At 42.9% G+C, this 25,338-nt stretch overlaps 1 protein-coding gene across 1 annotated transcript in view; it reads right to left on the bottom strand.

The window, feature by feature from the left end:
• TSPAN4 (tetraspanin 4) overlaps window positions 1-25,338 on the bottom strand; it is a 308,572-nt gene that overhangs the window by 45,141 nt on the left and 238,093 nt on the right. Inside the window, exon 3 of the mRNA XM_065404001.1 lies at window positions 24,475-24,549. Coding sequence (XP_065260073.1) covers window positions 24,475-24,549 — 75 coding nt within the window. The remainder of the gene's footprint in view (window positions 1-24,474; window positions 24,550-25,338) is intronic.

Raw genomic sequence — 25,338 nt, 5'->3', positions numbered from 1 at the left:
TTAATTAGCAATGGAGCTCAAATGATCAGAGCTGGAAGGTCATAGCTCATATGGGGTCAGCTTGTGAATGTCACCAGTGTCACCAGTGCATCTTCTAGCCTGTTTCGTGGTGCTAATGCTTGCCATAGAGACTCAAATCACCTAAGGTCTAACAAGCAAATCGAGGTTTGTGTGATCACCTGCAGTACCAACAGCATGGAATTCATGGGCACCATCTGGAAAATCCCATGAGAATCTGGCATAGAAAAAAAACAAAAACAAAACAGGAGGGACATCTGCTATCACACAGAAATAGGAATGAATTTCTCTTGGATTTCTCTGCTGAAATAGAAAAGCACGGCATGTAATTCTAATGATACTGAGGTAGAGAGCATTACTGAGCCCGATTCTGATCGCAGGACTATCCACCCATCTCAACTTTTGTGTTGCTCCTGCTGGCCAGACAGTCAAAGATTCTCCCAGTGTAGGGGAAACTCTGGGTGGCATAGAGCTTGGCTATGCTAGCCCTACATTGCTCTCTCTTGCAACACTGGCATGCAGGGAGAGTGCATGACTGGGGCACTGCCACACTATGGCAATCCTTGGCTGGCATAATGGCTCTTCAGTGTAAAGCTGTGAGGGAATCAGATGATCCGCGCATACACAAACATATATTATGGGCATGATTTTCCACTGATATCCACTGAGTCTGACCATTTACACCAGTGCAAAGTGGGAGGAGTGGAATGCTAGCTTTCAATTTGGTAGTATATTACCCGCACATAGCACTGTTCTAAATGACCACAACCAGCACAGAGCAATGGCAAAGTGAGCCCCTATCACTTTAAAAGAATGATATAATAGCCATTGGCAGAAGACTTGGACTCATTGTCATCTTGCTGGGACAGCTCAGGTGCTGCACTCAAGAAATTGCATTGAATGGCTCCTGACGGTAATCCAGGCAGGCTTAGACACTGTCAATTATAATCAAGTTTATTCAGACATGGCCTCAGTCACAAGTGGTGAGCTATCTCATCTCTCATGGCTGAGCAGAGACTGAAGCAAAAGGTCAGGTACATCATGTATGACAAGGGTGTCGGGAACGCCTCCATGGATTGTACTACACATGATTGCCCCAGACTTGTTTTGCATTTACTTGCTTTTATTTTCCCCCTTAACATGTTAAAAAAGAGTGTTACCCTCCACTGTTGCACTGAGAAAACAGCCTCTCTATTAATGCAGCTGATAGACAGAATTCCTCACCAAAAGAACTGTTGAGTAATGAAGCCAGAATAAGACAGGATTATAATGTGGAATTCACAAAATTGTGGGAATGTCTCTGTCATTCAAGACAAAACAAAAATAAAGGGGACATGACTATATGCAAAATTGAAAACAAAAGTAGCAATAAGGACATTTTTCACGCCTGTTTAAGAGAAATTCACACTGGGATTTTCAAAGGAGTCTAACAGTGTTAGGTGCCCAACTCCCACTGAAATTCAGGGCTCCTTTTAAGAATCTAAATCTCATTCTCAATTTCCAATATTGGAGCTGGCAAAAAAAAAAAAGGGGGGGGGGTTAAAAATCACTTAATTCAGTAAATTTCACTTTTCTATTCTATTCACAAATTATCTGCAATCCGTTCACAACTGTCTCCAATGCACTTGTTTGAAATGATTTGCCAAATAATTTCTGTAAATAATTTTGATCTCTAGTTTGCTCACACTCATTTCCTTGAAATAGCGAATGCAGTACTCACAATTTAGAGCGGTTTTGATTGGCTATGCTCAGTCACTTTCTGTTCCCTATGTGGATCAGTGTAACTTTTAAAATCAGGTTCCTGGTGTGAATACTCATGGTTACTAGTTCAGAAATGACTGCTACTCAAGGAATTCAGTCCTTCATGCTGATAATTTGACTAATTTTCATTCTGTATCTAATACATCATTTTTAGTTAAAAACTACTGAAAAGTTTGTGGCTGAGTATTTAGTAGCCTCAGTTTTCTTTGACTCCTGACATTCCAGGTACCAATTGGGCTATTGTGCTGGCTGCATTGGTAGATTATCTTTTCTTGGTGATGGACGACGACTAGGGTCCAAATTCTTTGAATATTTAAAACAGGGTCACCTGAGAAACTATAGTAAGGTTAGCCTGACCTTGATCTCATGCAACATCATGGAAAGATTGATATGGGACAGAAGCAGTAAAGAATTATGGTACAGTGGCAAAATTAATGGCAATCCACATAGTTTGCTAGAAATTAGAACTTGTCAAACAAATGATATTGATTTTGATGGGATCACAAGTTTAGTAGATAAAGGCTATGTTGACATAATAGACTTCTGCAATGCATTTGACTTACTCCCATTTGACAGTCTGATAAAAAATAGCACTAAATAAAATCAATGCAGCCCATATTAAATGGATTAAAAACTGGTTAACTCAAAGACCACAAAATGTAATTGTATGCGAGGAATGGAAATGTTTCTAGAGGGCTCTACCCAATGCTATCCAGTAACTTCATCCCTACTCATGAAGAAAATATAAAATCATTGCTGGCAAAATTTGCAGATGACACAAAAACTGGTTGAGTTGTAAATAATTATGGGAACATGCCAGTTATACAGGCCACCTGGATCACTTGGTAAGATGGCCTCACGTGATAAACATGTGTTTTAGCAAAGCCAAATGCGAAAGCATACATCTAGGAACAAAGAGTGGAGGTCACACTTATAAAATGTGGGACTGAATCCTGGAAAGCTGTGAAAAGGACTTGGGGATCCTGGTAGATAACCAACTGAACGTGAGCCCCCAGAGCAATGTGTAGCTAGGAGGATGAATGCTATCCTTGGGTGTATAAGCAGGGGAATATCAAATAGGAGTAGGAAGGTGGTATTACCTCTGGTATACGGCATTAGTGAGACCATTACTGGATTACCATGTCCAGTTCTGGTGCCCACACTCCAAAAAGGATGAGGAAAGATTGCAAAGGATACAAAAAAGAGCTACAAGAATGATTTAAGGTCTGGCAAGTATGCTTTATAGTGAGAGATAGAGAGGCTCAATCAATTTAGTTTATCTGAGAGAATGTTGTGGTGACTTGATCACAGTCTGCACGTACCTTCATGGGGAAGAGATTTATGATCATAGAAGGCTTTTTAACAGAAAAAAAGGCATAAGGAAATTCAATGGTTGAAAGCAGAAATAATGTGCAAATTTTTAACAGTGAAGGTAAATAATCATTGGAACAATTTACACAGGAATGGGGTGGAGTCTGTCACTTGTCTTTAAATCAAGACTGGAGATTTTGGTTTTTTTTTTGTTTTTTTAAAGATATGCTACAGCTCAACCAGAAGTTATGGACTTGAAAAAATTACAGGTTGACATTCTATGGCCTATGCTATGTAGGCCACACTAGATGATCATAACAGTCCTTTCTGGCCTTAACATCTATTAATTTGGCCAGCAGGTTGCAACTTTTTCTTTAGGAATGGTACCTTGCTCTTGGCATCGATACTTTGTCCCCCTTGAGATTATATTAATGCAATGCACTGCACATGGGGCTTTACCTTAAATCCATCTAGAAACCAAAGCTGGGCATAATGCAGCTGCCAGCTTTGTGCATCTCACCGTGATCACTCGGCCCCAGTTCTCTAGGAACTGCAGTGACCGTCTGTTGGGTTCATGGCATAGCTTAAGGTGTTTGGGTGTAACCTACAGTGCCGTAAATGGCTTATGACTCATGCACTTTGAAGATCACTTCTTTCCTGTGCAATACTGCTGCAGTTATAATCAGTGGGAACCCTTTGCTATGAGAGCTTCCTCCCTTCCTTGCTTCATCTGTTGGCTTTGCACATGCCCTGAAGGTCCATCTCTGGCATATCTCCTGAAAGTCCAGGCCTTTGGGGCGACAGAAGACCAGAGAGAATAGATGTGGGGCTGATGGTTATTTCCTTGCTTAGTTTATTCCTGCAATGGGGGCTGAGGTGAAATTGCTGGATCTATAAATTAATGAGATTTGAATCTTAAATAGCTGTCAGGGAAGCCCAGATTTTGGGATAGGCATTTTTCATTATTTTGTACAAAGCTAGATAAATAAATACTCCCCAAGCAGCAACAAACATGTCAAACCAAAGGCACTATTGAGGAACGGAGTTTTTTTCTTCACCGAGGTGCTAAACAGTCTAGAGCAGGGGTAGGCAACCTATGGCACGCGTGCCAAAGGCGGCACGCGAGCTGATTTTCAGTGTCACTCACGCAGCCTGGGTCCTGGCCACCGGGCCGGGGGACTCTGCATTTTAATTTAATTTTAAATGAAGCTTCTTAAATATTTTTAAAACCTTATTTACTTTACATACAACAATAGTTTAGTTATATATTATAGACTTATAGAAAGAGACCTTCTAAAAACGTTAACATGTATTACTGGCACGCGAAACCTTAAATTAGAGTGAATAAATGAAGACTCGGCACACCACTTCTGAAAGGTTGCTGACCCCTTGATCTAGAGACTCCCTCTCTCCCCCATCCATGCACACTGATGAAAGTGACCATTTAAACCTAGTAAGAACCCTTAAACCTCTTTCGAGGAGATACAATTGGCTTATTCCATAATTCTTGAATGTGGGACAATGTTGTACGTATTGTTGTTGTAGCCATGTTGGTCCCAGGATATTAGAGAGACAAGCTGGATGAGGTCATATCTTTTATTGGAGCAACTTCTGTTGGTGAGCACAATATTAAGCAGTCTAGAGCCTGGAGCACAAGACTGGGAACCAGGATTAGAACCCTACAGTGTCCTGGCTAAGTCACTGGCCTAGGCAAGCTGTTAAACTTCTTTTACCTAAGTCAAACCAACTGGAAACCTCGGTTAAAATTTGAGGCTGCCACTCAAAGTCAGTTACTGCATCCAAGCTGGACCTTCCTGGAAGAATAGGTTACCCATCCCAGCACACACAGCAAAGGGAAGAGAGTTATTGCAGGAAGAGGCAAACTGTAATTCCTTTTCAAAAATAGTAGTAATTCCTAAAGAACCACCTCAATTTTGACCCAATACATAATTTATGGATGAGGAAAATGCCACCTTTGAAATTACTTTGGCCCTGTAGTTTTTAACTGTCAGAGGCAATTTCTTTGAAATCTAATTCACGATTTGCAGGCTTCATTAAGTTTTCGCAAGTAATTTTAAACTTAAATCACCATTGGCAAATCCATCATTTATTGATAGAAACATTAGGGCGCTAATGGAGTGTGACTCATGATGAAAACAAGATAAGAAGGGACGGGGGTGGGGAAAACTTTCCCACCTTCCACACAAGATCTTTGCAGGGAGAATCAGGCAGAGGAAGTCCTAGCTCTTTTGACTGGCATACTAAGGCGAGCTTGTAAGCTGCTACTGAACTGCCTTCTAAAACCCAGGCACAGAGGAACAAGCAGAACTCAAAAAATAATGTTTTCTGATTGAGATGCTGAATCAGACCCATTTTTTGAGGGAGTAAGGTGAAATTCCTTCCTCTCCTAGAGAAGGGAGTAAATAAAATTCCAGAAGCAAGTGAAATAGGATAGTGACGTCAACAGATCACGTCAACCCATCTCCTCAGAATGCTGAAGAACGAACTCTACTCAACTGGGATCTGCGGATCTGGCAGGGAACATGGGGCAGAAGAGGGGTTTGAATACATTTTAAACTATTGTATTGCTAGCTGAAACTCTCCCAGGCATACAACCTTCAAATGATGTAATGTAGGTGCCTTCTGAGAGACTCCATTGCATGCATTCACAGCCTGTATGCATCTACCGCTGCCTTCAAATATTTCTATAACCTCCCTTGTGCTACTCTTATCCATAGGTAGCTAGGTAAACAGGATTTTTTTTTAAAAAAAAAATTCAGCTAGCCAGCCAGCCACTCTACTCTTCTACTCTTTCTTTAAAATATAGCTATTCACTTTCTCCAGCAATTGTTGTCTGTGCTGGTCATATATTTTGATGGGGTATGATAACTAACATATTTTACAGATAACCAGTAACTCTGAAGGCAACACTAGGTAAGGTAGTTGTAAGAACCATGTTGTCAAAGAAAGGAATGGTTGACCAGGAAATTTCTATATTAGTCAGACAGATGTCTGCTTCTCCTCTTTTCTGTGTAGCAGGGGATGGTAATGGAGACCAGGTTAACACCACTGAGTGTGTTGACAAAACAAATCTCTGCACATCTGATAGCAGCGAAATTCATTTCAATTGACCACAAGAAGGGTTAGGGAACTGGAAAGTTGAAAAGGCACCACAGCTTCCCCCCATGCTGGTATCACATGAGGAACCAGAAGAGTGAAAACTCTGAACACTCGGAGCAAATTGAAAAAGAAAGGAAGAGAAGGGCTAGAAAACAAAATGAACGTGGTCTGCCTGGGTGAATCCCTGCAGCCACAGAGAACCCCACTGACTTCAGTGGGGCTGTGTTTGAGTCCACCTGAGCAGAGTTCACTGAAGGATCAGGTCCTAAACTACTTATGGAAAAGGTTGGGTCTGTTTTAAAACAATTGCTCTGTTCACTTTGAGTAGGTTTATAGTTTTTGTAATAAGAATATTAAATAAGCTGCCATGCAAAGCATTTTAAATAAACATACATCTTCTTTATTAGATCTAAATTAAAGCCAAAGAAAATACGTTTAGAATGCTTGGGGCTAAATTTACAGCTGGGAGCTTAATGGTTCTGCTGATTAAAAATTCGCACACACCTGTTGTGCCCATAAATGAGAGCATTTACACACACAAATACACATGGCGGTGCATCTAATTTTTCATCTGCAAATATGGTTACCTAGTTAGTACATGCAAATAAAAGGGCAAAACTGATGTATGGAAAGGGATCAGGGTCTGCCTTTATTTTAAAGTAGTGTTAGGACAACTAAAGTACTTGCCCAACCAGTGCCGACTCTACTGTTTTTGCCACCCCGAGCAGTGCGCCCAATTGCCGCCGCGGACGGCGGGGACAGTCCGTGTGCCGTTAGGGCGGCACGTGCATTTCCGCGGCGGCAGCAATTTGGCAGCAGCTTCTATGTTCAGCCGGAAGACAGAAGCCGCCGAATTGCCGCCGCGGGCAGCTTAACATAGAAGCTGCCGCCGAATTGCCGCCACCACGGAAACGCGCGTGCCACCCTAACGGCACACAGACTGCCCCCGCCGTCCGTGGCTGCAATTTGGCGTGCTGCTTGGAGCGGCAAAAAACACGCGGACTGCCGCCCCAAGCACCTGCTTGGAATGCTGGTGCCTGGAGCCGGCCCTGTGCCCAACTTTATAACAGTAGTGGGGGCTTCCACTCACAATCATTAATTCTTCTAATAAATACCGTTATAGAGTTTTCAGCATTGTACAATGCTATTAATGCTTTTCTCCATGTTAAATCATTTTAACATGGGGATTGTGATATTAACACTACTTTATATTGCTGCCTTCAACAATTCTCCTTATTGTAATATACAAAATAAACAAAGGCTTTGGGGATTCCGTTATAGGTTCATTTTTATCTCAAAGCAAAGGCTGTGCAAGATTTGTGGCTTCAGACTCATAACTGATGATAAGCTTCCCCCTCCCTCCTTGTCCCAAACTAAATATATAAAGAGAGCCTTTAACAAAATTAATTGCAATATTCACCATGCATGAATTTCAATGCTCATGTAATTCATTTTCCTGCGGCGTAGAGGATCTCTTGCTGCCAAGGTTACGGGATTCATGAGCATATCCACTCAGGCCTAATGGGGAATAAGCAAAGAATCACTCCTCTCACTGGGAGCTGGTTTTTAATCGCACAAAATTACTTGTGCGGTCGGTCCACGTTCCTACTGATGTAGGGACATTAATGTAACAACTGCTGCATTTAGCATTCTGAACAATCATTTCTAGCTTTCACTATTTTTTTTAATCATGAAAAAATAAGAAAACTGGAATCTTTATTCCCAGCATAGGGTAGCTCTTACCCTAGTCTGACTCCACTAAGCTCCATCCCGTTTCCTCAGCCTACCCAGATGCAGGGTTCAGGTATGATGTGGGGAGGCAACCCCTGCTCTCTGGGAACTCCCCACTGCAAGCAAGCGGGTGCAACCTATGCTTGAGCCCCACTCCACTATCCACTGGCTAGAGCAGCTGGCCACATACGAGGGGGAAGTGAGCTGCATTCTTTAACGGGTGGCAGTAACTTGCCTCTGCAGAATAAGAGGGGAACAGAGAAGGCATCATGACTGATTGACCATACCTGCCCAGGGCTAGACTCAGTCTAGCCATTGGTCTATTACTGTAAACCCACTGAAGTTCCACATTTAAATACTCTAAATATTCTTACATTAAATAGCTTTTACACATACAAAATTTAAAAAGATCAATCCTGGGTTCCTCATCATCCATCTATCGTGCATTAAAACTCCAAACCCCTCCTTTTAATGCGTCTCCTCCCCTGTTCAGAACTTCGAGGGAATCCAGATAGGCTTCAGAGCGATTTGTTTTGGTTCCTCTCTCCCTCCACAACTTTCTGGCCTCTTTTATAGGCTAAGGAAAGTAATTCTCATGTGCAGTAGTGGTGCTGTAACCACTCTACTTCACTTGATAGTCGTCTCACCCATACCACTTGTGAGATGACAGCCTCACACCATATGAATCTCTAGCCTAGACTGTGTGTATCTGTGTGTGTGTAGAAAAGGGAACCCCACTCCCCGCCTATCTGTTTCTGGAGCTATACATTTAAATTTGTGAGCCCTTTGGGTGGTAGAAAGTAGGTCCACTGGAAGTAGGGACAACTCTACATCAACCCTTCCATGCTCCTTGGCACATGAGCCAGGACAGTCAGTGGAATCAGTGCAGTTAATCTCTCCACCTTTCCAATTTGCCAATATACAACCTATGTACATCCATTATTTTGGGAAAGGGCATAAACTGGACAGGAATCTTCTGCTCCAGTACTTGGATTTTCTGGTGGGCGGGGAGACAATCAATTTTCAACATTTTGAGTATAATTCACCTCTGGTTCCCCGCTTGCTACCTACTTTTATAAATCTGTCTTGTAAAATGGAGTCCTTTTACTTTATTCTTTTATTCTGCTTGGAATGGAGGACAAGTAACTCCTCAAGCACTGAGTGCACCATTAGTTTATGAGAATTCAAGAAACTCACAAGTAAAGTGATCCAAAACCAATATATTAACCACCATGACTGCATTTTTCTTCGGAACTTCCCCTACACACACACACACACACACACTCTCTCTCTCTCTATGGGGAGTGCTAAAAGGCTTACTACTGTGGCTATTGATCACTGACCCGCAAAAGGGGACCCATTAAGATGTTTTTGTTTAGAACGGGAGCCTCCTTGAGATTCATCCTGACTCCAAGAAATCTTCCCTCAAGCAGTTTACTCCTGCCAGATGGAATGGAAGAAAGATGGTGCTCAGATGCAGGAGTGATGGGTATCATATAAGAACCTCAACCAAGATTTTCAAAAGTGATGGGTGATTTGAGGTGCCCAACTACAGGAGGCCTAATTTTCAGAAAGTAGTAAGCACCTATCCTCTGAAAAAATCAGGCCTCTCTAACGTGTGTCAAGTTGGACACCTAAAAAGTGTAGCAACCAAAATTACTAAGCACTTGAAAAAAAATCTTGGGTATAGATAGATAATTGTTCAGCCCTCCAAAATCTCCCTACTCCCATCGAGACTTGATTCCTCTCTTCACTTTTTACATCTTTTTTGTAGCTAGCACTTACTCATTTAAAATGGCACCAGTTAATTGGCCTCAGTACAGACTAGCCTTTATAAATTTCTAATTCTCGCCTGCCCACTGTATAGCTAGATTCAAACAGTTTAAGATTTCTGCTTTCCTCTTTGCTAGCTGATCACTGCTTCAGGGACTTTAGGTGTTTTAGCAAAGCCTGAGTCTTGTTCAGAGGAATGAAAGGTGTGGGGGTAAGTTCTTTAAACCGCCTTTACAGCTCTGAAGCAAATGGAGAATGGGTCTGGCCTCTGGTGCAGGTTAGATCAGCCCCAGGAGCCACACAGTCATTCTGGCAGCTCTATACTACACAGGGAAACCCCTTACCGTGGGGGTACACCTCAGGAGCTGGTTCCCCAGGCTATGTGTTCACCTTACAGTGCTGCAGCACTGCACAGGGGCCAGAGCAGAACACAGAATCTGGATCCAGAGCATGGATCTATATGGCCACAGACCCAAAGAGTGGGAGCAAGTGAGCCATGTTCCCCATTTCCCCATACCTAGCAGTCGCTAAATACAGCTAGTTTCTGGCAGTATACGGCCAAACCAATGTATCCACATTGTAAATGAAAATTCAAAAAACAATGTGTGTGCTCAGAGGGAATAGATAAAATGCTTCAATACCAGGAGCACTTCTTTGGCCCTTTGGAGAGCTGAAGGCATGAACCTTCCCTTGTAACGCATAAAGTAGCTAGTAAAAGGAGCAGCGAGAGTACAGTTGGGAAAAACAACCCACACAGAGTCCAGAGAAAAGCCTATAATCACTGCAAACCCATGACATACAGTAGGAACATTCTGCCATTGGAATTTTTTTTCCCCCTCTATAGTCCCTAAATAAAAGGTATGAATCGAAACTTACACTGTGTTTTTTTTTCCTATAGCAGCCAGAGTTCAAACAACTTTTCAGCAGATTGCAGCTTCCAACAAGAAGAGCATGGTGCTAGATTAAGATCAGACACAACCAGACAAAAATATAGTAATTTGGGCTCCTTTGCAAAGTCGTTGCTGACCTGAACTGGTCACAGTGCTCCTCCCACAAGCATTAAATATTTGCAATGGTGATAAAACCCTTCTCTCCTCACCGAAGGAACCATACACACCAAAACTAGAGTCTCATAACAAGAGCATTTCACTTAGCTGGCTGTGAAATACTGGATTTGACTTCTAACTTTAAACAGCCTATTTAAAGACAACAGCATTTACCTAAAGAAGGAAAAAGAGAGGCCCGAGTAACTAACTCACAGGAAAGCTAGAATGGCACTTTCCTACTCAAATCATCTTTCCACACTGCAGAGCCACTGAAACGGATTGAAATATAGCATTTCTACCTCCTGGTGACAAAGGAAACAGAGGAACGGGTGACTCGGTTTTTGCTGCACACAATGCTTGCAGCAGTACCATAAACTTGGATCCTCTAACGCTGCAATACATAGTCCTTTGTGCTAGTTCACAGAGAAGGTGGAAGAGGGTTTGGGAGTGGGAGAGAGATACTAAGAAGTCAATCACAAGTGGAAAAATCTTTGCTCCTTGGAAGTCGATGGAAAAACACTCATTGACTTCAATGGGCCAGGATTTAATTCACATGTGGTACAGCCCCACGCACCCACATTAATGTTCCCTGGTAACCGTTGCCGGAGGATGTTCTAAAATGGACACCATAGAACTGTTGTAATATCCTGAGGCACAGAGCCACTCCGCTGTCCTGGCCCTATTTACGGAATTGTCTCTTACATATAAACTGACACTTGGAGGCGGGGGAGAGGGGAGACTTATGATCGGCTATCAGAAAAGCAATCCTCGCTCGCTGCTCAGTGCTCATCTGTGATAACAACAGTCATTATGAAAAGGTTGCCTCTGCTGCTTGTATATAAATCAGTGTCAAACACAGCTCTAACCTCTAGAGACAATGAGCCAGCTTTCCATTGAGCGCAGCCTGCCATGTGAATTAGCACATGACTGCTGAATGGCCAGTATTGTTGGTGTTAGCAGCAGGAGCAGCCCACTGACATTTACTTAAATACCAGGTGATCTTTTCAACAGATTTGGAGGTTTGTGACACATTTTCCTCCTGCTTTCTTGAGTGCCCCCTTCCAAAGAGAAAATCAATTTCCTTCTTTCCTCAAGCTGTCTGACCTTGAAAAGCCCACTGCTTTGCTTTGTTGGAATAGACTGAGCTGATCTTCTGCCAATTCTAATTTATCAAGAAGAAGGTGAAAGGAAACAGCAGGATTTTTTTTTTTTTTTTGGTGTTGCATAAAGAATAATGTTGCTTTTTCTCCTAGCTTTTCAATATTCTGTAAGCACTTTTGGTTAATTCAAGTGTTGTTGTAACTCTTTTGGTGCCAAATCTTTGAAGGAAAGACTAATGGGTTAAGTGAAGGATCTAAATAACATGTTTTCCAGTCATAAGATCTTTTCTCTTCTGTGTTTCATGACTTGAACTTTCATTGATCTCTGGAGGAAAACTTTTCAATTGTTCTTTGCTTTAGGTGAACAGTATGTAATCACATGCTCGGTCTTCACCATTGGAGATCACTGATCAGCAAGTATTGCTGGGCTATGATGCTTATTTTCAATACGACTCACTGGGCCCAGGATCTCAACTGAATTAAAGTAACTTGCCCATATTATATACCCTCAAAATTTGCCTAATGTATCTTAGTGGCTCCAGTCCCTACTCATATACTTGGTCCAGCTACCTCTGCTCTCCAGCTAGTTTGCTTCCCAGCAATAGTGAAGCCAGGTTTTGAGCATTGGTGGAGCCAGGGAGAGCGATGGGTTATGGGTGGTGCTACCTTCAATTATAGCTTTAGTTATACCTGGCTTGAAAAGGCACTACACATACATCTAAAGGATGCTGGAAGGGGACCGGGGTCGACCACCCCTGCCCACCTATTAGCTCCATCACCGCTTCCAAGCATTTTAGAGGGCTGGTATCTATAGCACTGTAGGATGTCCTCCATGATATCTTTGACACCAATGGCAAGGACTCAAGGCACATACATAGGAAGGAAAAGCAGATCTCACAGTGTGGTTATATGCATGATCTGGTGTTTGTAAGAGAAACACCACGGAGGGAGGGATAGCTCAGTGGTTTGAGCATTGGCCTGCTAAACCCAGGGTTGTGAGTTCAATCCTTGAGGGGGCCACTTAGGGATCTGGGGCAAAATCAGTACTTGGTCCTGCTAGTGAAGGCAGGGGGCGGGACTCAATGACCTTTCAAGGTCCCTTCCAGTTCTAGGAGATGGGATATCTCCATTAATTATTATTATTATAATAACACAATATGTCCTTTTATGTGCAAAATGGGCTTTCAATGACGGAAGTCACCTCACCATGCTCTAGGTTGCCTGGATTCTAATCCTAGAGCTCAAACAAATCAGCTATTACCTATTAGGAGGATGGTCTGACACTTCTGCCTGTCAGGTTCCAAACCAGTTAATAAAGAGAGATGCATGACCAACATACTGATCATACTGATTTGAGAGATGCATGACCAACAATTTCAGCTACATCACTGCTGAGTTAAGTAAAAGGGAGAAGATGAAGAACTTCATCTGCAAATTTTATCTAATAAAGTGGTCTATTCCCAACATTATTTTCAATGGCAGCTGGCAAATCTAAGGGTGTAGCCCATTGGCCAGCCTGCAGTCAGATAACGTGACAAGTCATTTTCTTTCCTCTGTTGTATATGTAAAAAATGCTAAACATTTAGTTTACTGTCAACTTAAGTTGTCTAAAATACATATTGACACTACAAAAATGTTCTTAGAATGAATAAAAAAAAGGTGCTGTCTGTTTCAATATACCACCCCAGTCATTCCTTTACATTTGCCGCAGTTTGATTTTACATGGCTTGTTCTGCCTCCGTTATTTATTGATTATATCAGCCCTTGAAATCTCTCTTTTCCTTTCGGCTGCTCTTCTCTTTTTGTGACAGAATCCTGGGCGGCAGCAGCATATACTAATCGTCAGAGCAGAGTCTGGGCAGCAGGAGCTCTGGGGCTAAATCAGCACCTAAAATCAGTGTAGCTCAACTGCATAAACTGGTAGTGTGCTACTGACTTCAACCAGGTGACGAGCTAGCCCATTGCCCTCTACCCAGAGACTTGAACTGGCTTCCTGAATGACCATGGATGAGACACTTAGAGCTTGACCCTGGGAGATGCTGAGTGCCTCCTGAGAGGTGCTGGGAGCTCTCAATTCCCATTGACTTTACTGGGAGTCAGTACTTCTCAGGCGCCACTGTGCACCTCACAGGATCAAGCCCTTTATCTCTCTCTGCCTCATTTTCTCCATCTGTAAAATAGGAGCAGATCTACTTTTCCACCCTTTGAAATGTAATTTGAGATCCTTGGATGAAAGCTGTACAAAATATTAATTATTAATATTTTCATATTGCAGCGGCATCCTTGAGAGAAGCCAACTGAAGAGATACGGCATGAAACAGCAGAGGTCACCTGTCTTTGAAAAAGCATCTATTGCAAAAGTTCCAGTTCAGGCTACAAGCCTGGGAAACAGCTGATCTAATTATGGAAAAGCTTCCCATGACAAAAAATATGAAGATGTGCTCCACTCCCTCGATTGTGCGTTACATGGGCACTCAGCTAGCAAGAAGGCTGCAGAGGTGATTTACCCTCTGCTGTATGCTACCTGAATGGTACCAAACCATTTAAAAGAAAAGTCAGAAGTAAAATTTCATATTCCCGAAAGTGAGGGACTGGGTCATACCAATTTGAGCCAGGCATAGTGCAGATAGCAACCATGAAGGATTTCCCCATACAGTTCTGTAAATGAACTTCCAGCCTCCCAGCTTAGTAGTCCAGCCCTGGGCCTCTCCTGAGTGGAAGCTCTATGCAGGGGCGGCTCCAGGCACCAGCGCAGCAAGCATGTGCCTGGGGCGGCAAGCCGCAGGGGGAGGCCTGCTGGTTGCTGTGAGGGCGGCCGTCAGGCTGCCTTCGGTGGCATGCCTGCGGGAGGTCTGCCAGTCCCACAGCTTTGGCGGTAATTTGGCGGTGGGGACGCTGAAGACACGGCACCGGCGGACCTACCTCAGGCATGCCACCGAATCCACGTGGCCAGCGGACTGCCCGCAGGCGTGCCACCGAAAGCCGCCTGACAGCCGTGCTTGGGGAGGCAAAAACCATAGAGCTGCTCCTGGCTCTATGCCAAATTGTGTGATGATTTTGCAATATGAATAAATATCCAGTGGTGACAGTGACAAGACACACCAAGCTCACCTTCACTTGTGAACGTACAATGGGTCTGTTAAGGTAACAGACCACTGAAGTAGCTAACCCTCACACAGGTGGGTACTAGCATTTGGTGTGGAGTCATGCTTCCCTTTTATTGAGGAGAGTTGGATTTTATTTTATTATTTTTGCTAACGCTTTATTCTAAGATTCCATTAAGCTCTGAGCACCACAGTTCAGGCATTCCCATAGGGGAACCCTAATGCATTTTATATTCAGTTATTGTTTTAGTTTGCTTTTGAGGAACACCTAATTCAGAGTGTGCACTTAACTCTTGTCATCAGTACTTCGGTATCCCCCAGTGACCAATGCTAACAGCATTTTGCAGCTGCACTTTCTTTCAGTTCCTGCTTTAACAAATGAATTAGAAGAAGTAAAGGATTTTCTTTTTTGTGTTTGTTATTTCAAACCCACAGGCAAGGATTTCCTCTGCCTCAAATAAAAGGTTAATACAGGGCTTCAAGACTCCAGGCAGGGAGCTGTTATAGAGGATGAAAGGGAAAATACAACCAATAGAGCTTTATAATTAATCAAAATTAATTAAATGCCACCAGATTCCCTATGGAATTAAATATTATACGATACATCCATTAGAGTGTCCAAAAGAATTCACCATGAGTAGAATTTCCTCAGTGAGGTCCCAACCCAGCAAGGCAATTAAATCCATGAATTAACTTTAATGAGACTTAGGCACATGCTTAAAGTTAGGCACATGGTCTTAAGCATGTGCTTAAATATTTTGCTGCACTGGAGCCAAAATGAATTGGGTACAATTAGCTGCTTGTGACAATGCTGCTTCAACTCCTAAAATATGGTATCACCTTTGAAATACAAATAGCTTGATTAAGATAAATGGTGTTACCATGAAAAATAAACCACACACACACCCCTAGCTGTCATTTCCATTTTAACTATCTCATCCTTTTAACACTATTCCATGTCACTGAAGTATGTAAAGTGCTTGACCAACGTCTAATACATCACCCTTATAACAGGCAATTAGCACAGAGAAATTTCTACAGAGGACAGAATACAGAATTCTTGCAAACCAACCTACTTACTATTGTAAGTTACTCACTGGTTATAACGGACACTTTCCAGACCTTTACGGCTATCAGTAGTGCTCTGAAATGAGGGATTAAGTGCTAACAGCAAGATGAGGGCTACATGTTCAATCCACTCCTTTAAATGTAAAGCACAGCAAGTTTTAACTGGGAAGTGCCATGTTAAGAAATATGCTGTCTGCTCAAGAGCCATTCACACAGGTGTTAAAACCAGTATTACCTGAAATAGTTTTAAACATGGCATGTTACCACAGCAAACCCAGGCAGAAATACCTGAAGGAATTTATGATGACCCTGTTAGCTTTCATTCCCAAGGGCTCCTGCTGCACACCGTCAAACTACCTCGGGCATTAACCACACTAGCATTTTTCTGAAATTCTCCCAGCATTGCATTATAATGAGTGTAGTCACCCCAGCTGTAGCAACAGTGGGAGGATTATTGCAGACAGCACTTTAGTGTCTTTACCACCATATAATCTAAATATGTTCAAATGGTATGGTGGTATAAATGTTTTCCAAGGCCATGTCTACATTACCAAGTTCTGTCGACAAAAGTGATGTTGACAGCCAAAATTTGGCATCATAAAAATCAGAATCATGTGTTCACACTCACTCCCTCTGTCGGCAGAGCACGTCCACAGTGGAAGCACCATCATTGACAGTGTGAGCAATGCACTGTGGGTACCTATCCAGCTCGACACTTTGTCACTAGGCCTTGTGGGAAGGCAGAGAGGATCGCGGCACATTCTGGGACCGAGCTCAATGTCCCATGATGTATTGTTTTCTGTCCCAGTACTCATAGACTCATAGGTCAGAAGGGACCTGTGTTGTGCAGGAGGTCAGACTATTTGATCATAATGGTCTCTTCTGACTTTAAAGTCTATGAGTCTATGATCTTCTAGTCTGACCTCCTGCACAACACAGGCCATGTAATCTCACCCACCCACTCCTGTAACAAACCCTGACCTATGTCTGAGCTATTGAAGTCCTCAACTTGTGGTTTAAAGACTTCAAGGTGCAGAGAATCCTCCAGCAAGTGACCCGTGCCCCACGCTGCACAGGAAGGCGAAAACCCCCCAGGGCCTCTGCCAATCATCCCTGGAGGAAAACTCCTTCCCGACCCCAAATATGGCAATCAGCTAAACCCTGAGCATGTGGGCAAGACTCACCAGCCAGACACCCAGGAAAGAATTCTCTGTAATAACTCAGATCCCACCCTATCTAGTGTCCCATCACAGGCCATTGGGCATATTTACCGCTAATAGTCAAAGATCAATTAATTGCCAAAATTAGGCTATCCCATCATACCATCCCTTCCATAAACTTATCAAGCTTAGTCTTGAAGCCAGATATGTCTTTTGCCTCCACTGTTCCCCTTGGAAGGCTATTCCAGAACTTCACTCCTCTGATGGTTAGAAACCTCCATCTAATTTCAAGTCTAAACTTCCTGATGGCAAGTTTATATCCATTTGTTATTGTGTCCACATTGGTACTGAGCTTAAATAACTCCTCTCCCTCCCTGGTATTTATCCCTCTGATATATTTATAGAGAGCAATCATATCTCCCCTCAGCCTTCTTTTGGTTAGGCTAAACAATCGAAGCTGCATAGGGTAGACCATCGCTTTTGGGCTTGGGAAACAAGCACTGAATGGTGGGATCGTATCGTCATGCAGGTCTGGGATGAAAAGCAGTGACTACAGAACTTTTGGATGCGGAAAGCCATCTTCCTGGAACTGTGTGTGGCGCTCGCCCCAACGCTGCAGTGCAAGGACACCAGAATGAGAGCTGCCCTATTGGTGGAGAAGCACGTGGCAATCGCTGTGTGGAAGCTGGCGACTCCAGCCTGCTACCAGTTGGTTGCGAATCAATTTGGAGTAGGGAAGTTGACCGTTGGGGCTGCTTTAATGCAAGTATGCAGGGCAGTAAATCGCATCCTGCTACAAAGGACCGTGACTCTGGGAAATGTGCGTGAAATAGTGGACGGTTTTACAGAAATGGGTTTCCCTAACTGTGGGGCGCGCCTCATGGGGAAAAGAGCACACACTCTTTGCAAGGGTCGTGGCGCAGCATACTAGGGAAAAAATTCTAAAATTCTTCCACACTTTTCACAGGCAGGGGTCATTCTAGCAGACATCTCACTGCTAAGGGTAAGCAGGGAAGCGAGGGCACATCTACCCCATGCTTGTGGCTTCTGCCCTGCTCCCTATGCGCCGCTTTGGTCCCTGCTCAGGTGATTGCCGAATGGCATGGGAAAGTTTCTTACAACGGGGAAAGGAACAAAACAGCTCTGCCAAGGAACCTTGGGCAGAGGATTGCTGAGTACCTCCAGGAAAGTTTCCTGGAGATCTCTCTGGAGGATTCCCGTGAGATCTCGGCATGCATCAACATCCTGTTCTGCCATACTGATTAGCTACATGGGGAAATGTCCAGCTCACAGAAACACAGTCAGCCTCCCACATTTCTAGACCTTGAACTCACCTCCATACTACACAAACCACAACCACTTAACAGGCTTCTCCTCTTCTGCTTCTTGCTCACCAGAAAGCAACTGCTGAGACTGGCTAGATACCTCTGGAGTGGAGAACAGTTCCTGGCTGCCTGTCCCACTGGGTGACCCTGCTGGAAGCTCCACATCGTCGTCTCACTCCACCTTTTCATCAATAACTTCATCCTCTGGGTTAGGTCCTCTTTCCACCGCCTCCAGGCCTGCCAAAGTATCCATGGGGCTCTTGGTGGTGGAGTCGCCACCAAGGATAGCGCCCAGCTCCTTATAGAATTGGCAGGCCTTAGGTGAAGCACCGGAGCGACGGTTTGCCTCCCTCGCCTTATGGTACGCCTGCCTCTGCTCCTTTATCTTCACTCTGCACTGCAGCATGTCCCGATCACAGCCCTTTTCGCATAAGCCTCAAAAAACGTGCCCATAGGTATCCCAATTCCTACAGCTCAAGCGCAGCTGGGACTGCACAGCCTCCTCTCCCCATAAACTGATCAGATCCAACAGCTCAACAGTGTTCCAAGTGGGAGAAAGTTTGGTGCTATATGTTAATTTCTTTCATCAGACTGTGAACCCCTTCCTCATACTGGTGAGCAGCTGGGTACAAAGAGACTATTCCTGGGAGTAACTGCTCATCAGTGTGAATAAGAGGTTCACAATCTGGCCCTTTGCTAATAAAGCCAAACTCCAAGGAGAAGGTGACTGTGGCCTCTAAGTAGTATATTTGAGAGCAGGTTGGTAAAGGCATCTGCTCACATTAATCTACCCCACAGGTGTGTAGCAGAGATTAGGTAACACATATGCACATGCTTACCTGTGCTGGTAATGTTCAACACAGCTAATGGTGCCGGGATTCTAGGTGGCAATTTTCAATGGGTTTTAAGGGAGCCAAGTGCCCAATTCCCACTGAAAATCCCAGTCCTAACCCTCAATTTCCAATGGCACTAACTGCTCCCATAATCAACCCCACCCCCCTTCAAAGAGCCTTCAATGTTTCTATTCCTTAAACCGCCTGGTATTATTTTAGTCTGTCATTTAAAAATAATAAAGTTAATGTTTATTTATGCTTTTCCATTTATGGGTACTAAATAGCAGGAGTACATACTACTACCTATAAATCAGAAAAGGGGGACATGTGAATTAGCAAACATACTGAAAAATGATCTTCATAGTTACAGAAGACAGTAAATCTAGACTTTTTTCTGTGCCTCTGGGAAAACAGTCATAATAAAAATAAAGACAGATGTTAAAAGCAGAGGGACTGAAAAGTTATTACTGGTACATCACCATGCACCTTATTTGCATTGCTTATATTCTTAAAGGGCCCAAACCTGTGAAGTGCTGAGCTCAACTGGGAGTTCATGGGGTTCAGCAACCAGAAGCAGCTCAATACCTCGTAGGATTGAGCCCCAATGCTTTGCTTTTGTCAGTGTAAAATTGAGCTTAACCTCTTCATTATTGCCTCTTAGAATACCTAAGCAGCCACACATCATAAAAGCTAACTCATAAAAAATGGCCTGAATATGTATCCTGGGTCAAGTGCTAGTCTGTGCCGATGGAAGCAAAATGAACACATAGTAAGGGCCAAATTCAACCCATATGTCAGTGGACATACCTCCTCTGATGTTAGTGGTGTTTGGGCTGCTTCCCCAGGGCTGAATTGAGCATTCGTGCTACGGAAGTGGCAATAATGGGAATAGGAATTCTCTTGATAGCAGCAGCTGCACACACAACCTGCTCCATTTAGACAGATTATTCTTGCCCCAGGGCAAAACTAAACTGCACGATGTGTATGTGCATGTGTTTGTGCATGCACAGATGTCATTGCCAGCTCAGGGATGTATATACCCAAACATAAGGAGCACTCTCTGTCATGCCACCCCAAAACACACCTCTGTTACTACTGTGCAGGGCCCCTGGATCAACCTCTTTACTGCTTTTGAAGGACCCAGAATCAGAGGGAAGAGTTTCACCTCTCTTTCCCCACACTACAGCCAGTCCCGTCCCCCCAGGTGGCACCTATACACAACACTCCACTAGGTCTGCAGCACTCAAGGGGTGAGTTATGGAGGGTGAGTGGCAAGGACATCAAGAGGAATGGCGTGCAGAAAGTGAGCTCATACTACGAAAGAGAGATCCGCAGTGCAGCTCTGAGACGCTACTCTCATTCCCCTTTCATTCCAATGCTACGTATTGATGGGTTGTTCTCCGAGCCTCTCTCACTTTAGAACGAGGAGTACTTGTGGCACCTTAGAGACTAACAAATTTGGGTTTTAGCCCACGAAAGCTTACGCCCAGATAAATTTGTGAGTCTCTAAGGTGCCACAAGGACTCCTCGTTCTTTTTGCTGATACAGACTAACACGGCTACCACTCTAAAACTTCTCACTTTAGAGTGTCACACCTCATGAGCAGTTCGTGGAGAGGACCATAAAGCAAAGCAGAATGCTTCTCTCACCCAACCTGAGATTGAGACAAGCTTTCACACATGGGGTGGGGGGAAGCAATCCATTCTAATGCATGAGCAACGCTCAATAATTCATTACTCAGAGAAGCATCTTTTAGTAAGAATGGAAACAAACATAATTTCTGAGTACCACCCCCTCTGTCCTGACTAATAAGAATAGCCCAGTCTGAGCGGATGAGCTTTCCAGGGAGTTATTTTGCTCATCTGCATAGCAGCATTCTCTTCCAGAGCAAAAGAGCGGCAGTTCTTTTCCCAAAACAGAAAAAACAAAACAAAAAAACCTGATAAGTGATTGACTGTAAAATAAACAAACAACAAATAAAAAATATTTTAAAAAATGCTGGTGCTATAGAATAGTTAACATGCTGTTAAAGTGTGTGTCATGGTGATTTACATAGAAATAGTCTACTTTGCAGCCCAAGAGACAACTGTAAGTTAGTGTAAACGTGTAGCCAGATGCATAGTCACTCCCTCGCTAATCCTGCGCTGCACTCTCTAGTTTATCATTGTGCACATTCTGCAGCAGAAGGAATGAAAAAGAGGCATCGGACTGTGGAAGTACACTATTAAATCAACCACTGAAAACAGACCTGAAATCAGCTCAGCCTCTTAACTTTTCTGTAGATTTTTATTTTCTTTTAGTCTTGTGGTTAAGGCAAAGCATTGGGTTCTAGTCCTAGTGCTGATACCGTCTTCCTTTGTAGCCCTGGGCAAGTCCCTTAACCTCGCTGCTTCAGTCTCCCAATCTGAGTGGGGATAGTAGTACTGCCGTACTTCACAGAGTGCTTTGAGGATTAATTAATGTTTGTAATAAGGGAGTAGAGTATTGGCCTCATGAACTTTACACTGTCAAAGAAGCAAGGGGTGAAGGAGGGCTGTTGGGGATCCTGTTCCTTCTCTGTTTAGCCTCCTCTTAAGCCAACTACAGGATATAATGATCATTCCCCATTTTATATTGGGAAGAATTTTATACACACACACGTGTACCACTTACATACACACAGCCAATCAACAGCAGGCCTCTGGGTACTACAGAAACCTGTTGCTTTCTGAATATGTTTATTACACAGAAGCCTGTTGAGTCTGACTTATTTGTGATAAAGGCTTGAAAAGCTAATACTGTTTTCTTCTGATGTGCGGATGTTAGCATACAGTGTTCATTAAAAGATATTCCAACAAGCTGCATTAACTGGATAATCCCAGCGATTAGGCTCAAACTTCTCTGATTTAGCCACATTTCTCACACCAGTATGTATAACAATATTTTTCTTCAGATCAGGAGGGCTGACATTACTCTCACCATGCTGTAGGGAAATATTAGTTTTAGACTGCTAATGTTTTATTTATTTTTAGTAAGCCTGGTATAGGGCAGAAACACAGGAAACGCAACCCAGACAATGACCACTGATCCACCTAGTCTAGTATTCTAGTTTTAAAAGATTAAGGGATTATGATCATTTAGTCTGACCACCTGCATTGCACAGGCCATAAAAATCTCACCTAGTGATTCCTGAAGCAAGTCCAATGTGGTTGAACTAGATCATACATTTTAGAATGAGATTCGTTCTTGAGGTCAACCTTGTCATGGCTCCAGCACTGCTCTATACAAAATGATTCAAAGGAAAGTGAGTTCCTTCCCCTCCTCATCAATAGCATAACCAAACAATATTGCAAATGTACAGGGCATGGGGAAATGGCGAATGGCATTCCTTCCTGACTCATGCTAGCAACCAATTTATGACCTGAAGAATAAGGATTATTATCCTTTGTAACTATTAACTCAGCCAGTGTAACAGCATTGAATGATTTATTAATGTAAACATACAATCCTTTTCCTTCCACCCACCCATATTTTACTAAACTATTCGCCTCAGGGAATTCTGTGGGTTGATTATATACAACGTAAAAAGTGTTTCTTCTCTTCTGAACATGCTTTCTTTACATTTCAAGTACACCTCCTGTGCTTGTGTTAAGAGGAAAATGTGGTTGGCCTTCACTTTACCATTCATTATTTTAGATACCTCTATCGTCTCTCTTCTTAATATCGTCCGTTTCCCAAACTAAATCATGCTAGACTTTTTAATCCCTCTTCATATGAAAGTGCTTCTAATCATTTTCATTACCTTTCTCTGAAATGAGGTGACCAAAACTCAATGCTGAATTCATTGTGAAGTCATTCCATCAATTTACATAATGGCATTATAAAATTCCCATACGACTCCCCTTCTTCTACAGCCAAATGTTGTATTTGCTTTTTGGAGTGCTGCTGGACATTCAGCAGATGCCTTCATTAAACTGTCCTCTGTGACGTATACACCTTTCTCCTGAGAGGTCTCAACTAACTCAGAACCCATCCGCGTGCATGAGTAGTTTTAAATTGTCCCTTCCAATGTAAATTATCTTGCAAGTCAATTCTGAGTTTTACTTGCCATGCTGTTGCCTAATAAACTAGTTCTTTTAGATCTTTTTGGAGAATCTCTCACAATCATCCACAATTTTTAGTCTTCTAAATAAGTTTGTGCCTTCCAATAAATGGCGGCCATCTTGTTATTCACTATTCTACTCCTAATCCTAGAAGCACCTTGATATTAATGACTGTTTCTCAGAATGGAAAGACATTTATTCCTGCTCTTCACTTCTCAGCTCCTAAACAGTTTTTAATCCATGGCAGAATTTTATCATTCAACCTGCAGTTCCATAATAGTCTATTGTAAGAGATGTCAATAGAAGCCTACTGAACGCCTACAAATATTGAATCCAATGCTTCTTCTGGACTCCTTATTTTGTTGTCTCTTTTCAAAAACCCTAGTGAGTTAGAGACATCCAGTTTATCCTTACAACAGCTGTGCTCTTTTGTGGTGGAAACACAGGAATTGCCATACTGGATCAGACCAGTGGTCCATCAAGGTAAAATCTGAACACAGGAAACGAAGGGCTCTTGTATTAACCCCTAACACTATCACTGTGGCAGTTAGCTGGAATTTCATTAGACTGTCCAGAGGTGCTCTCGGGAACAAGTTTGACACATGGCAACCTATTTGTCTCTGCCTTTTACATCTCGGGCATCCAGACTTTCTAACAATCTCAAAGTCACTTCTGAAATGTAAACATAATAAAAAAACACATTCAATTGCTATTAGCATCCACCTCTGAGGTACCTTTCTCTTTCCCATCCCTTCCCAGCTGAGCGTTCCCTTTTTTCCTAAATGGTGATTGCTTTGGTAATACCTCTGACCTTGACTTGTGCATGAGAGAGGGGGGGAGAGAACGCGTGCAAGAGAGACACAAAACTCAAGCCCTGGAAATCTGTTTATGTATTCTGAGAGCACATCTTCAGAGAGGGGTGACTTGAGAAAGAGGGAAGCATGATGTGCATGCCAAGGCGAGCACTTCATGACTTATTTATAAGGGAAGGGGCATAAAAAAAATTGCTAAAGGAGAAATAAGAGAGAAAAATCTGACTTACCTTGTCGGTGTAGACGAAGAACAGAATCACGATGGTGAGCTCCAGCAGGAATATAATTAACAGCATGATAAAAAACTGTCAAGAGAAGAGGGGACAGGGGAAGAAACAAAAACCCAGAAACATCAAAATCTGTTTCATCTTCCTCCTGCTGTACAATAATTACATTTGGCAGGTCATGCATGAAAAGGGGGCTTTTGTTTTATGGACAGCAGGGTACAGAGTTACTGCAAGTGAGGTGTTTGCACCATGCAGCATTGGAAAGCACACACAGGACTAGTCAGGGACACAGTATGTCCAGACACACACACACCGCCTGCTTCTGCTCCTACTAACTTCAGTGAGAGCAGGGGCTTTTGTTTGTTTGTTTGTTTTGTTTAACCAAATCTTTGCAGTTAATGAAATGGCTTGGACATCTCTATTCTTCTCATTCCGTACAAGGTGCTTCCCTCTCTGGAACAAGGAAGCCACAGGTCACTCCATTATGGCTACTGGGAAAGTGAAAGGAACATTTAAATGTTTGTGTACAAGTTAGTATGAAGCCTTCTTCAGGCTAGGTATAAAAACGTCTCAAAAGTTTGAACTGGAAGGTGTCTCATTTATACTTATAGCATTTTAAAAAAAATTGCTCAGTTTAGCTTCTTGGCTCTGAGGAAACATCCCATCTAATGCCAAAAATGGGATTTATAAAAGTACATGAATTCCTGGATTACGGATTTCAAGTAGGGGTCTCAAAAGGGCTCAGATCTCATTGACTTCAGTGGGAACAGAGGTAGGCCAACACTGAGCACTTCTGAAAATCCCACCTTTCACGTTTTGTGATGAGAAAAAAATGTTGCCACTCCAACTCTAGACAGGCTGTGGTGC

This window comes from Emys orbicularis, chromosome 4 (genome assembly GCF_028017835.1).
Source record: "Emys orbicularis isolate rEmyOrb1 chromosome 4, rEmyOrb1.hap1, whole genome shotgun sequence".
Lineage (NCBI taxonomy): Eukaryota > Metazoa > Chordata > Testudines > Emydidae > Emys > Emys orbicularis.
The sequence above is the reverse complement of the archived record's forward strand: the minus strand, read 5'-3'. Positions and strand labels throughout refer to the sequence as shown.